At 33.4% G+C, this 13,613-nt stretch overlaps 2 protein-coding genes across 3 annotated transcripts; one reads left to right on the top strand and one right to left on the bottom strand.

Moving 5' to 3' along the window:
* On the bottom strand, positions 2,034-5,791 carry LOC109350338 (R3H domain-containing protein 2-like). The gene is made up of 5 exons (XM_019591576.1): positions 5,631-5,791; positions 5,448-5,598; positions 3,487-4,099; positions 2,913-3,195; positions 2,034-2,316 (listed from the first exon to the last, which is right to left on the bottom strand). Exons 2-5 carry the CDS (start codon positions 5,557-5,559, stop codon positions 2,266-2,268), a joined length of 1,059 nt encoding a protein of 352 aa, XP_019447121.1. The 5' UTR covers positions 5,560-5,598; positions 5,631-5,791; the 3' UTR covers positions 2,034-2,265.
* LOC109350337 (bZIP transcription factor 17-like) lies at positions 10,002-13,395 on the top strand. Of its 2 annotated transcripts, XM_019591575.1 has the most exons (3): positions 10,002-10,419; positions 10,471-12,073; positions 12,707-13,395. In XM_019591575.1, the coding sequence occupies exons 1-3, from the start codon at positions 10,099-10,101 to the stop codon at positions 13,153-13,155; spliced, it is 2,373 nt and encodes a 790-aa protein (XP_019447120.1). In that variant the 5' UTR covers positions 10,002-10,098; the 3' UTR covers positions 13,156-13,395. The 2 variants fall into 2 exon arrangements, with proteins under 2 accessions (XP_019447120.1, XP_019447119.1); XM_019591574.1 differs by having other exon boundaries at positions 10,002-12,073.

The following is a 13,613-nucleotide window of genomic DNA, read 5'->3' as shown; positions in this document are numbered from 1 at the left end:
TTAAATTAAAAGTTAATAATTATGTATTTTTCTAACCAATCACAAAAAATTACATATAAAATAATATTTTTTGGACAAAAGATATCCTTACTTGGAACCAACTTTCAGCACTACATATTTGACAAAATTCATTGAAATTTATCCTCTTACTAATAGTCAATTATTTTATCTACCAGGTACACTAGTTGCCAATCAAATCTCTAATGTCATGCCAGTACTCTATATTTTATGCTTTTTCTTTAATAAAAATGTTTATATGATAAAACAATATGTTAATTTTGTATCTTGGGTAAGATATTTATCAAATACTAACCTCAAAAGGAAAGACGGCATGAAGGAAAAGAGTTTAGGGAAATAAATGCAGGCCATAGCTCAAGTAAAAGTTAATTCTGCTTTGCAGCCATAAGAAAGTTAATTTAGACTTCAAATGTTGGTAATTTATTCAGTAAGAAAGTCAATTTAGACTTCAAATATAAGTAATTTATCATTATTTTTGTATGATAAATTACTAACATCAATTTATTCCTCCCTCTCTTGTTCTCCAGCAAAGACAAACACAGAAGTGGTGCACCTAATTTTTTCAAAAACCAACACCTGATATCCTTTCAAAGAAGGATAAGGGCCAATGAATATTAAATAGAATTGGTTGACTGTTTTGCATGGAGCACTTAATCTATGTGCCTATCTTTATAGGCATTTGGATTCTATGACTAAGAAAAATGATGACTTCATAAGAATCAGAGTAGTTGAATGAAGATCTCATTCTCATAGCATAGATTCAAAATTTTACTGTGATTCTCCAACCTTCATCCAATGACTCCTTTCAATAATGTCACCAAAATCACCATTTTCAAAAAATCAAAACAATTGAATGAAGATTTCACACCTTATATTCCAAATTATATTGTGATTCTAATTTTCAAATAATTGGTCCAATATTTAACCAATAACTCACATTCTCTAATTTCACCAAAATCACCATTTTCAAAGGAGTAATGATATATCTTCCTTCCTACTCACAAGAAAGTGACATATGTCACTTTTAAACCAATCATTAATAAACAAAATATCATGTTACCATGGTAGTTAAAATCGCGATCCCACTTGTGGGATCGCACGTTTTTTACGATCTACAAAACCTTACTCGTGCTCAATCTTAGTTCGTGCTCAATCTCAGTTCGTGCTCGACCTACTTGGAATCAAGTGAAATCGTCGTGTTGGAGCGTGGCTTTCTATGTTCTCTCTCTTTCTTCACTTTCCATTTTTTCTTTTCTGTGTATTATGATGTTCGATGCAGAGTGGAAGGAAGGAGACGGCTCAACTAAAATAAGGTTTCAACAAGTTTAAAAGTTAAAACTATGGACATGGTCAAACTCATTTCTAGTTATTTGTTTAAGAGGAGACCTATTTGTACCTATTTAGAGGCCCATTTCTTTTATGAACTTATTTTTAAATATAAAAACATTTATGCTCTTAACTATACTAAAAAACATATAATTACATAGAAGAAAAGTAATATAATATTGAAACAAATAAAACTTTTTAAGTTCTCTATATTAGATACTATTTATCTAGTCAAAATTTTGATATCGAGTAATATATATACATATGTGTATGATTTTTTATACATTTATATTAATAAGTAAAATCTTACGAGTCGTACTACGATCCTACACTTATGATCTTTGACTCCCCTCCAAATAAGTAAAATCTACATTTTAACTACCTTTATTGTTACCTCATTTTCTTAAGGATTTGTACGCCAGTTTAATACGAAGATTTATATTTTCCTTCTCAAAGTCATGGAATCCAAATTCTGCGCCTTTGAAAAAGGTATATTTATAATGGGCATATATGTTATCTCATGTGAATCACTTTATATGTCACTTACTATAATTTATTGAAAAAATATATTTAAATTGAAAGCTTAATAATTAAGTATTTTTGTGTGACTAATTACAACAAGTGACATGGAATTTCACACTTCATGGGGCAGAAGATGTGGTCCCCAAATCACTACAGAAACCTTATAATTTTAAATTCAGAAATCCCCTACGATTTAGTATTTTATAAACTGTCTTACTAAAAGGTACCAAATATCAAATAATAATATAAGCAGCAAAACTGAAACCCATAAACATACACACTACTACCACAGGAACATAAGTCTATAACAGAGTACTTCAAAATAAACCAAATATTATGAAAGTCTAAAGATCTAACATAAATTCTGCATCCAAATCGAAACCCCCCCTCTAAATGCATCTAGTAGTTCTGTGAATAGTCAAAGGTCAAGGGTTGTTGACCAAATGGAGCCTACAAACAGAAAAGTGTATGAGATGCATGATTATAGAACAAGAATATAAAAAATAGTGAAAACAGATAAGGAATAAAAAGATTCTTTAACCATTGTCAAGGAGCTAAATTCAAAAAATGAAAAATTTGGGCAAATTCAAACATAGCCTGAAACTTGTATGTTTATCAAATATCAGAAAATCCCACAGCTTAAAACAGTGAGTCTTAAAGAAACACTGCAGAATGCAGGCAGACACATACACACAGACACAAACATACCTCTCATACAATTTGATCAGTAAAAGTTAGAGAATAAAAGCCAATATATAGGTTATGTTAGACAACATTGCAAGATTGCAAAAGCAAGCTACCACAATCCAGTAAAATGGAACCGGCAACCCGATAATGGGATATTTAACCGGATAATTATGAGATATTTAATTAAACTGACGATACAAAGGCATTTCAAACAAGTGAACAATAGTTCAAAGAAACTAATTTTTTCCGTGAAGTTGCTAGATTTTTTTCTAACATGTCATGGTACTACGAAACTAGTAGAGAAATCAGTCATCAAACTAAAGAGAGTAATGAAGTTAAGTAAATAAGTTTTAGTATACCTGGAAAACAGCATGTCTGATTTGGTCATATGAATGTGCATACATCATTGTAGGACTCGGCCACTGTAGGTAAGCACCGTCCCTAGGTGTCTGATTCAACCCCGTGATACTAAAAGGACTCATTATCGGGCTTGCAGGAGGTCCATAACCAAGTGAAGGTTGAGTTTGTGGAATCTGAGGTAACTGATTAAAAGTAGCATCATATTGAGCAAATGAAGGTTGAACATTTTGCAAATTAAAAGGCACCAAGTTAAGAGCTGGGGCTGGAACACTCCTAGTGTACCTGCACCAAAAATGTAATTCAATATGATAAATCCGCAAACAAGTATAGTAAAAGTGAAACGATGCAAAACAAATAAACTTCGAGCCTTCCAGGTAATGAGAACTATTTTAAAGAGAACAGAAGACAACCCTAAACTTAACTTACCAAGTGGTATAACTGTAAACTATTAAATCCAGACTGCTATGAAATATGCACAGAGCAGCAAAATGCGTAAACATTCATGTAGTTACAACTATGGATTTCAATTTCTGAAAAGCTCTCAATTATATAAGGTATGACCATAGAACTAACCTCCCATAGCTTCGATCATAGTCTGGATCGGTACGATCCTTTTCCCTATCTCTGAAAATGGCAACTCGATTAGAATTAATATCCCTGACACTTAAGCTTCTCTCTGAATCAGCCACAGGGTTCTTGCTAGTTTCATTCTCATCCTTGCTCATAAAAGATGTTTTCCCATCCACTGGAACCAGGGATTTGATATCATCTGAATCAGAGCTACTAAAGATACGTGCTCGTGCCCGATCATATTCCTCCTTCCTTTCTTCCATACTTCTCCAGGAATTTCCTTTTTTACCAGCTTCATTTGCTTCATGGAAACTATTTTTATTAGGCCTGGGTTTGAGGACAACTTTTTTCTGCTCAGATTTATCATTTTCCAACTGTTTCACAGGTATTTCAGATAAGCGAACCATTGGATACTTGCTTTCTGCTAGCTTTCTCACCAGAATTTTACTTCCCTGACCATCTAAGCTATTATCTTGAACCATAGTCTGCATACCATAGTATTGAGCAACACGATGTGCAGCCAGTCGGAGATAGGAAGAAGGGAAATGTTGGAACTCAAAATGCTGCTGATCAGCATTATTCAGAAACCTTTGGATATCCAGCTCCATCCGCAAAACTGAAGGTATAAAAAAGGGGTGAACAATTAAAACAAAGATATCATGATTTACGGTGAGAAATTGAGAAAAATTGAAAGAACATAGCCAAAATACAATCAGAAGGGGAAATTACAGTCACAGCAAAATGATGAAAGAACAGCTCTTTCATTTACAAGAAAACTCCTAACCCATCTGCCAGACATCACTCAAGGCCAAGAAAAATATTGATCCAAGCAAACAATACTTTACCCACTCATTCAAAATTCTTAAGAAACCAGATAACATCTAGAAATACAGAGAGTATTTTCGCAAGAGGGCTGGCAATAGGTTAATAAATATACTAGGGAAACAACTCAATCTCGAGCGCCATTTAATTGGACACAGATCCAGAGGATCATGATTTCTGCATATATTTAGTAAGATATTTTGTGACATGATCACCAATTCTCAGGTCAACCATAACAATTTTCTGGGGTTCAGGGTTTCGTACATGCCATACTTTATTTCTTACATTAAGATGGAAAATAAGCAGTTAAAAAGTACCACCATTTTTCTGTTCTAATTTAAAGTAATATGGTAAACACCCATATTCCGACACAACAAGGTTATAGGTTTAAAATTTAGGCCTGCAACCACAGTTGAGGCAAGAACACTATGGTTTTGGGAGTTAATTTGAAGCCAAATCAGCTCTGTTTTCCTGCAATAGACCGAAACATTATGGCTTTGAAACCACAATTTAAAACCTTAGCCCACGGTGTAATCTAAGTCCAATTTCCAGGCAATGTTTAATTTCCCATGGTGGATACCATGATTCTAAATATTTAATGCATAAAAATGTAAACAATAATAGAATTTAGATAAACTCTGGAACATGGTTTTAAATTGCAATCCCCAAAATTGCAACGGGAATATTATAGTTTTGGTAGTTTCCTCCATACATCATGACCACATTTGCAGAAACATACTTGTCATGTGTTTTGCCTCATTAACTTAACAAACATACATAATTTTGGGAATAAATGGGGTACAGCATCTCCAATTTCATTGGTTCCAACCACAAAGAAAGACATCAAAGTAAAACATCAAATTCACAGTCACATTCTCAAAGTTTCACAATAACAGAAAATTGAAAGAAAAAAACATTCCAGATCTGACACAATCCAAACCTATTTCATAACCCTCCCAAAAAATTACAAAAAAAATAGATTCGTATCTACATAATAAACAGGCTAAAAACTAAATCCAGCTCAAGCAACAATTTTGAAGCATACCCATGAATCAGAAACATTCAATTACCAAAACCATCCCCAACACACACAAATCAAAAAAAAATTAAAAAGAAATCGAAGATTAAGGAAAGAATCTAACTAGTGAGACGGTGACGAGGGTTCTGGAGAGCCTCGACCAAGAAGGGGTCAACCATTGACTCCTTATCCATCAAAGTTGAAACGGCATCGTTTGAGAGAGACAAAGGATCCATCTTTCGATTCAGAGAAAAAAAACAATAGAGAAATTAAATATATATATATATATATATTATGCTTGGGTAATTCTTCTTTGTTCCTCCTTCCCTCTAAGGGAAAGGAATAAAGGTCAGGAGGAAGCAGAAGATGAAGAGAAGGATCTGTGCCTTATAAGCATAGATAGGAAAGAAGATAGAAAACTCAAATAGAGCCTCTTCTTATCTCTCTTTCTCTGTTTTGAAGATAAATAATATTATATAGAATTTCACAAGACAATTTCTATCAGGTGTGAAAAGACAAGGAAAATAGAGAATAGAAGTCACCGCAATTGGTACGGTTTCGTTGTCTACAAATCCAGCGGATCACAAATCATCAATGCCACTCCTCTTAAAAAAAATTACCTTTTTCTTTTACAAAATATCTTAATATTATCTAGAATCACTATTGATATATTCTCTTACTAATTTTTTTTAACCAACAATAGATAAAAGTTTATCCGGAGACATATTCAACAAACCATATTTGCATACAATTGTTGTTATTTAGTGTTATAAGATTAAATTTTAATTAGAATTAAATTTTAAATGTGTTTTCAAAATTTTATTGATTGTTTCTACATAGATACGTCTTCACACTCACTCTTTCTCACATTAATAAAAAATGTATCACTTTGTGAGACATTATTTTTCTTATGATGTAGGAGGATATCATTTTACTTACGGATGTAAGCGATTTAAACTACAAAATCGGCGGGCCGAACCAAAATGAACTTCAAAATGTTGTCGAGTTCAATTTCACAATTAAATTATTTTTTTAATGAATCGTTTATGATTGATTTGATTCGCATTTCTACAGATTCAAGAATAGCTTAAACTAGACCACATATTTAACAAAACATTTTCATTATTTCATATAAGGTAAATGAGTAAATGAAATATCACGTTGACTAAAGTATATTTCAGATTTGAAATTTGACTCTTTTAAATGTATTGATCTTGTTGTTTATACACAGTATGAAATTTTTATTTAATTCTATTTATTTTTATTGTTGCCGTATAATTATAAAAACCAAAATTGTTTTCACAATTTTAATTACATGTGACTCATTAGTCATGTGATTTTGTTCTAGTGGGAAGCTAGAAGTTTCATTTTTATAGAATAAATATGTTCATGACTTTGCTCACACCTAAAAGTAGACAAGTTGATTATGTTTTTACATTAAAAATTCTAAAAAATCTTAATATTAACTAATATTATTTAATAATTGTGTACTTTACATTTTAAAAGATCGGTACACCTAATTAAATAATCATCAAAGATGGTTTCGCTAAGATAAGATGTCAAAATAACTTGAAAACATCATAAATCAACCTAAGTTTTATAATTTAATTGCAATAGAAGCACACAAATAAGTTTAAAATTTAATTAACCAACAAATAGTTTTTTGATTGGCTCGACCGATTCAACTATTTGAGTCACCAATTTTAGACTTAAACCATGTGAGTTGAACCAAATCATTCCAATTTTGTTGTAAAACAGGTTAGATAATAGACTCGGATTGATCAAATATTCAGTTTGCGGTTGAGTCGGTCGGACCGGTAAATCCTAGCCGGTTTTATAACACTAGTTACATAATTTCTTTCCTATAATGCAAGAAAGACTAGTTGCTTATTTGATATGAAATTTTAATATATAAGAAATTTTGAATAAAAATATTTAGCATGCTCAGAATTGATATACGCCAATATTATTAAAGATATTAATTAAGTATATTAATAATTATTATACCTTAGAATCAATAGTGTACCAAGTATATTAATAATTAGAGGTCCCTATGTGAAATTTTCACGATTTTTGTTTAAAAAAGTTTTCAATCAAGCATATCAACATATATTTGTCCTCATAGAGGATGCACGTGTGATCCTAAATAAGTGCCCTACCATTTTTCTTTAGACAATTTAAGAAGTAAGAACATATTACTAATTATGTTAGCATATAAGAACATTTTGTTGGCATTTTAACATTATTCCATCATTTCCATTGCACTACTCATTTGTCATGTTTTTTGATATGGTTTGTTTTGATTTGTGTTTGGAATTATGCATATGAATTGTGTTTTAAATTTTGGAGTATGTATGTTAGTTTGTTAGCTAAAATGATAGTTGAAATGGACAAATGATGCCTTATGAAATATAATATAAAGTATTGTAGGATTTCTTTTAAAAAAACAAACAAATTTTGGAACTCAAACGAACCAACTATTCATGGTCGGTTCAGTTTGGTTTGGTTCCTAACACATAATTTCAATATTAATCGAACTAAACTGAATCACTTCCTTCTATTTGGCCTGATTCATGAATTGCTCCAAAAGTTGAACCAAACTGAACTATTACACCCTAATATCAATTTTATATTTTATGGATTTAATTGGCTACTACTATTATTATGGATTTGACATGAACGATATGTCAATTACATTTTTATGGTAAGGTTTTTTTACTTGTTTTAAAGGGGAGAGGAAGTAGAATTGTCGAGCAGCTTGAACTTAGTTACTCACGTTTAATGTCTCATAACTTTATCAACTGAAGTGACTTTTAGGAACAACAACCTTGTACATAACAAACTACTATGATAGACACATAGTTAGTTAGCCAATTGCCGCACTTGTTACCTTTCCTAATTCTTAGGGAAAAGTGTCATTCACTCCCTTTTAAGCCAAACATGCATGATACTAATATATTTTTAGGCAAAAAATCATGTGATCCAAACATGTAATTGACTTATGGTCCCATATGGTTTGATTTGTTTAATTAAGACATTCAATCTGATCCAAATATTATATGCGGTTTCAATAAGGTTTAGATCAGTCTTTTATAAAAGATTGACACTACACATAACTACAAAACTCATAAACATGACTAAAATATTAGGTCTGATAGACCTTAAAGTGGCAAGTTTAGATGCATTCATTTTGATATTGTCACAATCTTGTCACACTACTATTTACATACACTATAAAAACATAATGTCATAAGTCCACAACCTTGTTCCTAAACCATGTTAATGTAAACAAACAAACAACTATTGTATAAAATTAAAAAAATATTATATCAAAGACAAAAAATAGTTAAGGTCAAGATAATGGGTAATACATTATATTCATAACAAGACGTTCTAATTAAAAGAAAGAAACAATTGAACATACTCACAATTGACATTAATTTCATTCTTCATTGTGATTGTATTATATATGAGAAGAAAGTAAACCTAACAACATAATTATATTTATCAAAAGAAATATCACCTCTAAAATGTAGATATTTTACATACGTGTAGGGATATATCACTTAACAATCACATATTTTTTAGTTATATCAAATGAACATTACTAAATATACCATACGTCTAATTAATTATTGAATCTGTTTCTAGCTTATTTCATAACATTACTAAAGTGTTAAACACACAAATTTTTGTATACACATTTGTAATTAGCCAAATTAATAAGATCCAGTTTGGACCAATCTGGTTCCTAGAGTTTGAATCAAAAATCAATCTAGATTGATCGATTTTTAAAAAATCAATCCAACAACATTCGGATTTTGCAGTTTTGATTTTTTTGGACCATATTAAATTTGAACAGGTATTACTAGGTGTAGTCTTATTGTTTTTATTGTTGATGAAAAAGATATTAAATTTATTTCTACAATCAACTTTTTAATATCAACCTCTCAATCCATTTCTAAGTATTTGTAAATAAGGATTACAAGATCTAATACATTCATGAGCCTTGTGTTCAAATGGTGTTTCTAATTGATGGTTATAATTGATGCACATTATAATAATGAACTTCTGTGTAATTCATAATATTGAGTTTTATTATCCATTCTAATACTAGACAATATGAGACTTAATACAATAATATATTTTAAGCATCTCCAACATTCTCCACCTTGATCAAAATAGACGAACTCGTTCCTTAAGAAATTTACGCAAGAATCTTCACCTTAGGTAGTATCTCACTCTTCCTTACTCAATGTTTAACTCTCTTTAATAGTTCATCCACATAAGAGTGGGGTGTTCGTCATCGATTTGAATAAGCTTTAGACAAAATATTATCAGAATCAAAGACATAAGTAATAAGTCTAACAGACTTTCAAAGTGTTAAGTTCATATAAAAAACATGTCTAATTATTAAAACTTGAAAAATATGTCTAATTATTAAAACTTGAAAGTATTATTAAAAAACATGTCTAATTATTAAAACTTGAAAGTGTTATTAAAAAACATGTCTAGTTGATTAGATTCAGAAATGAAATAATATTCATGTATATTTAATATTCTGGATTTGAATATATTCATGCCTATTTGGCATTTAAATATATGTTAAAAGAAGGTAATTTAAGATAATGCTTTTGAACGGGATATCAAATTCCCCAAATAAACAAACCTCAAAATAGGAAAAATTCCCAAATCCCGAGCAATAGAGTCCGCGTGTTGAAACCTTTCCTCATTCTTCAATTCGTTTCCATTATCCAAAACCCTAACTTTCCTCAATGCCTGACCTAATATTCGCCGCCGAACCTCAACCACCGCCGAATCCACCGTTAATTTCTTCCGATCTCGGATTCGACGATCTCACCTCCCAGTTTAACAACATACCCATCCCTTCCATGGACTCGCTCTTCGATGACAACGCTTTACCCACTGAAGCCTTCGCCTCAGATCTCGACTTTGCCATGGATTTCGGCGACAACGATGATTTCGAGATCACGTTCGATGACGTTGATAACCTTTGCTTCCCCCCCGATGATCAGGATTTTCTTCTCCCCGATGCTTATAATTCCTTCGGCGCTTCAATTTCGCCGATTAGCGACGATCATAGCGATGCCGTTCATCATAATGATAACGATTGCACTTATGACGTTGTTAATTCTAAATCACCGGAATCCGGCAATTCTGCAATATCTGGTGATAATATCTACGATATTTCTAGGTTTTTGAATTCACAGGTGTTGGATTCTGTTAGTTTCAAGGAAGAGATTTCTCCAGCGAATAATTCGGGTAATCAAGATCGTCTGAACTCTGTTGATGTTAAAGCTTCGAGCTTGTGGTCACCGGATTCTGAAGAAGAGTGTTCAAATGGACCCGTTTCGTCTCACGGTTCGTGGAATGATGGGTCTGGTGTATATGAAGCTATGAACTCGCCCTCACTTTCTTTTGACCATTACAGAAGCATTTCATCGCGTGCACATGAAAATGATGATAAGGGTGTAACTAAAACGGAGGAAATCGGAAGGGGTTGTGATTTGAAGAGGAAAAAAGAACTCAGTGAAGAAAGTGCTGAAACTAAAACTACCCAGTACAGGAGGTCATCATCTGTGCATGTGGAGAACGAGATCCAACAATGTGTATCTGCTGTTAATGTGAATGGTATTAATGGCGAGGAAGAGAAAAGGAAGGCGAGATTGACGAGGAATAGGGAAAGTGCACAGCTTTCTCGGAAGAGGAAGAAGCATTATGTGGAGGAGCTTGAGGAGAAGGTGAAAGCAATGAATTCAACCATTGCTGATTTGAGTAGCAAGATTTCATTTTTTATGGCTGAGAATGCTACTCTGAGGCAGCAATTGGGTGCTGGTGGTGTGATGTACCCAAATCCCCCCATGGCTCCCATGCCTTATCCATGGATACCTTGTGCCCCGTATATTGTTAAGCCTCATGGATCTCAGGTTCCCCTTGTTCCTATTCCTAGGTTGAGGCCTCAGAATCCTGCAGCGGCGCCAAAGAGTAAAAAGCAAAAGCCCGAGAGTAAGAAGAGTGAGGCGAAAACTAAGAAGGTTGCTAGCATTAGTTTGTTGGGTTTGTTTTTCTTTATCATGCTTTTTGGTGGGCTTGTTCCTCTGGTGGATGTTAAGTTTGGAGGTTTGGTGAACAATCTAACTGGTAGGTCTAGCTATGTTATTGATAGGTGGGTGTATGGTCAGGATGGAGGGAAAGGGAAGGTTTGGCCTGTAAATGGTGGTCATAGGAATGGATCTGAAAGGGACGAGGATGTAAGATTTTCTGATGGAAGGTTTAGTATTTCTGACAGAAGGAATTATGAGAGACAAAGAAAGCTAGAAGAATCACATGAACGGCATGACCTGCATTTGGATGAATCTGTTCGTCCGGGTGGTAATGCCAGTGAACCGCTTGTTGCTTCTTTGTATGTTCCTAGGAATGATAAGCTGGTGAAGATTGATGGAAACTTGATAATCCATTCCATCATGGCCAGTGAGAAAACTATGGCATCTCAGACGGCAGCTCAGGTGAAGAAGGTTAAAAGAGAGACTGGTTTGGCCATTCCTAATTCTGCATTGGCTATTCCTGAAGCTGGAAGAAATAGTCCTCAACATCCTCATGTGTATAGGGTTTCACCTGAACAAAGGAAGGCTCTTGGTTCTGGTTCCACCAAAACATTGAAGGACCATATGAAGTCCAGTGCAACTGATGATGGTAAAATGCAACAGTGGTTCCATGAAGGCCTTGCAGGTAATTATCCATTTTCAGTTTCATTCTGACTTTTGCTCTATAATATATGGAGGTAAGTAGGGAGGATACATTTTGTTCTGTTGAATTATTTTATGTCTTCATGATTGCTGCTAGCTGAATCTGGAAGCACATATTATATCTTAACATCTAAGGCTGACAGTTTTGGTTATGATTGTGTCTTAGTGATGCTGTTTAAACTAACATGTTTTCTACTTGCTTTGGCTGTTTCTTAGATTTCCCTAAAGTATTTTTGAAATAAGTTTCTTTACTTGTTATAGAGGTCTTCGAAACTTGGTTAGATGGACTCCTTGGGAGTGTCAGACTAGTTTGATAGGCCGATTTTAATAGTGCTTATTTTAACAAAAATAGTTCATTAATTGGCATGTTTTTGCCTCATCATTGCACCTCTAGAAAAGCTGTTCCCAATACAAGAGGTCAAGAAATATCTTCAGTTTGTTCACCTTCCCAACCATGCTTAAGTTCTAGCATGACCTGCAGACATATTAGTTGCTGGTTAACTTTAATTTTGTTGCATATTTCTCTAAGCTATGTCAAACTCAAGGATCTGCTTGCTTATTTTTGCTGCTCACTTAACACTGAAAATATACTGAATGTTCTGGCTATCTGATGCAGGGCCAATGTTAAGTTCTGGCATGTGCACAGAAGTTTTCCAGTTCGATGTCTCTCCAACTCCTGGAGCTATAGTTCCAGCAACCTCTGTAGTTAACATTTCTTCAGAAAATCGTCGAAATGCTACCACTCTTAACAAGAGCAGGAACAGAAGAATCCTCCATGGGCTCCCTTATCCGCTTCCTGGATCTAAACTTAACCTAACTGAAGATCGTATCAGAAAATCAAAGGATGACCCTCTCCATGGTAATAGTTCTTCTATGGTTGTTTCAGTACTTGTGGATCCCAAAGAGGCCGCAGATGTTAATGTTGATGGTGTGATGACACCAAAGTCACTCTCTCGGATTTTTGTCGTCGTGCTTATGGATAGCGTCAAGTATGTCACTTACTCATGTGGTCTTCCTCGGGCTTCTCATCATTTGGTGGCTGCTTCCTCCAGTATAGTGTTTTAATAAAGCTGTTATTATGGAACCCGGGCTAGTTTTTGTAGGGAAGGATGTGGGAATTGGGAGGAAAGGAAACTGAACTCCAGTTTTGTACATAACATATTTAAGTAGAATGACCTAAGTGGGGTTAACCAACTATACCGAGTTGAAACATTTCTTTGAAACTTTAGTAAATACGATCAGATGATAATTTAGAAACTGATATACCTTGTTATGTGTTATTAAATATTAGTGTTTGTTTGGTATAGACATTGTTTTAAATTGTGGTCGTGATTGCAGTCTATGCGGTAGCTACGATGTGGATTGTGGCCATGGTGGTGTGAAATTAATTAATATAAACACGACATAAAATAGGATGTATAATTATTCTAACTATTATTATTAGTATACATATTATTATTAGTAATTATGTATAGACTTTTATTCATTTTAAGACTTTATAACATTACAATGAATAATTTCAA

Source organism: Lupinus angustifolius, chromosome LG06 (assembly GCF_001865875.1).
Source record: "Lupinus angustifolius cultivar Tanjil chromosome LG06, LupAngTanjil_v1.0, whole genome shotgun sequence".
In the NCBI taxonomy this organism is placed as follows: domain Eukaryota; kingdom Viridiplantae; phylum Streptophyta; class Magnoliopsida; order Fabales; family Fabaceae; genus Lupinus; species Lupinus angustifolius.
This window is presented reverse-complemented; position numbering and strand designations above follow the sequence as displayed.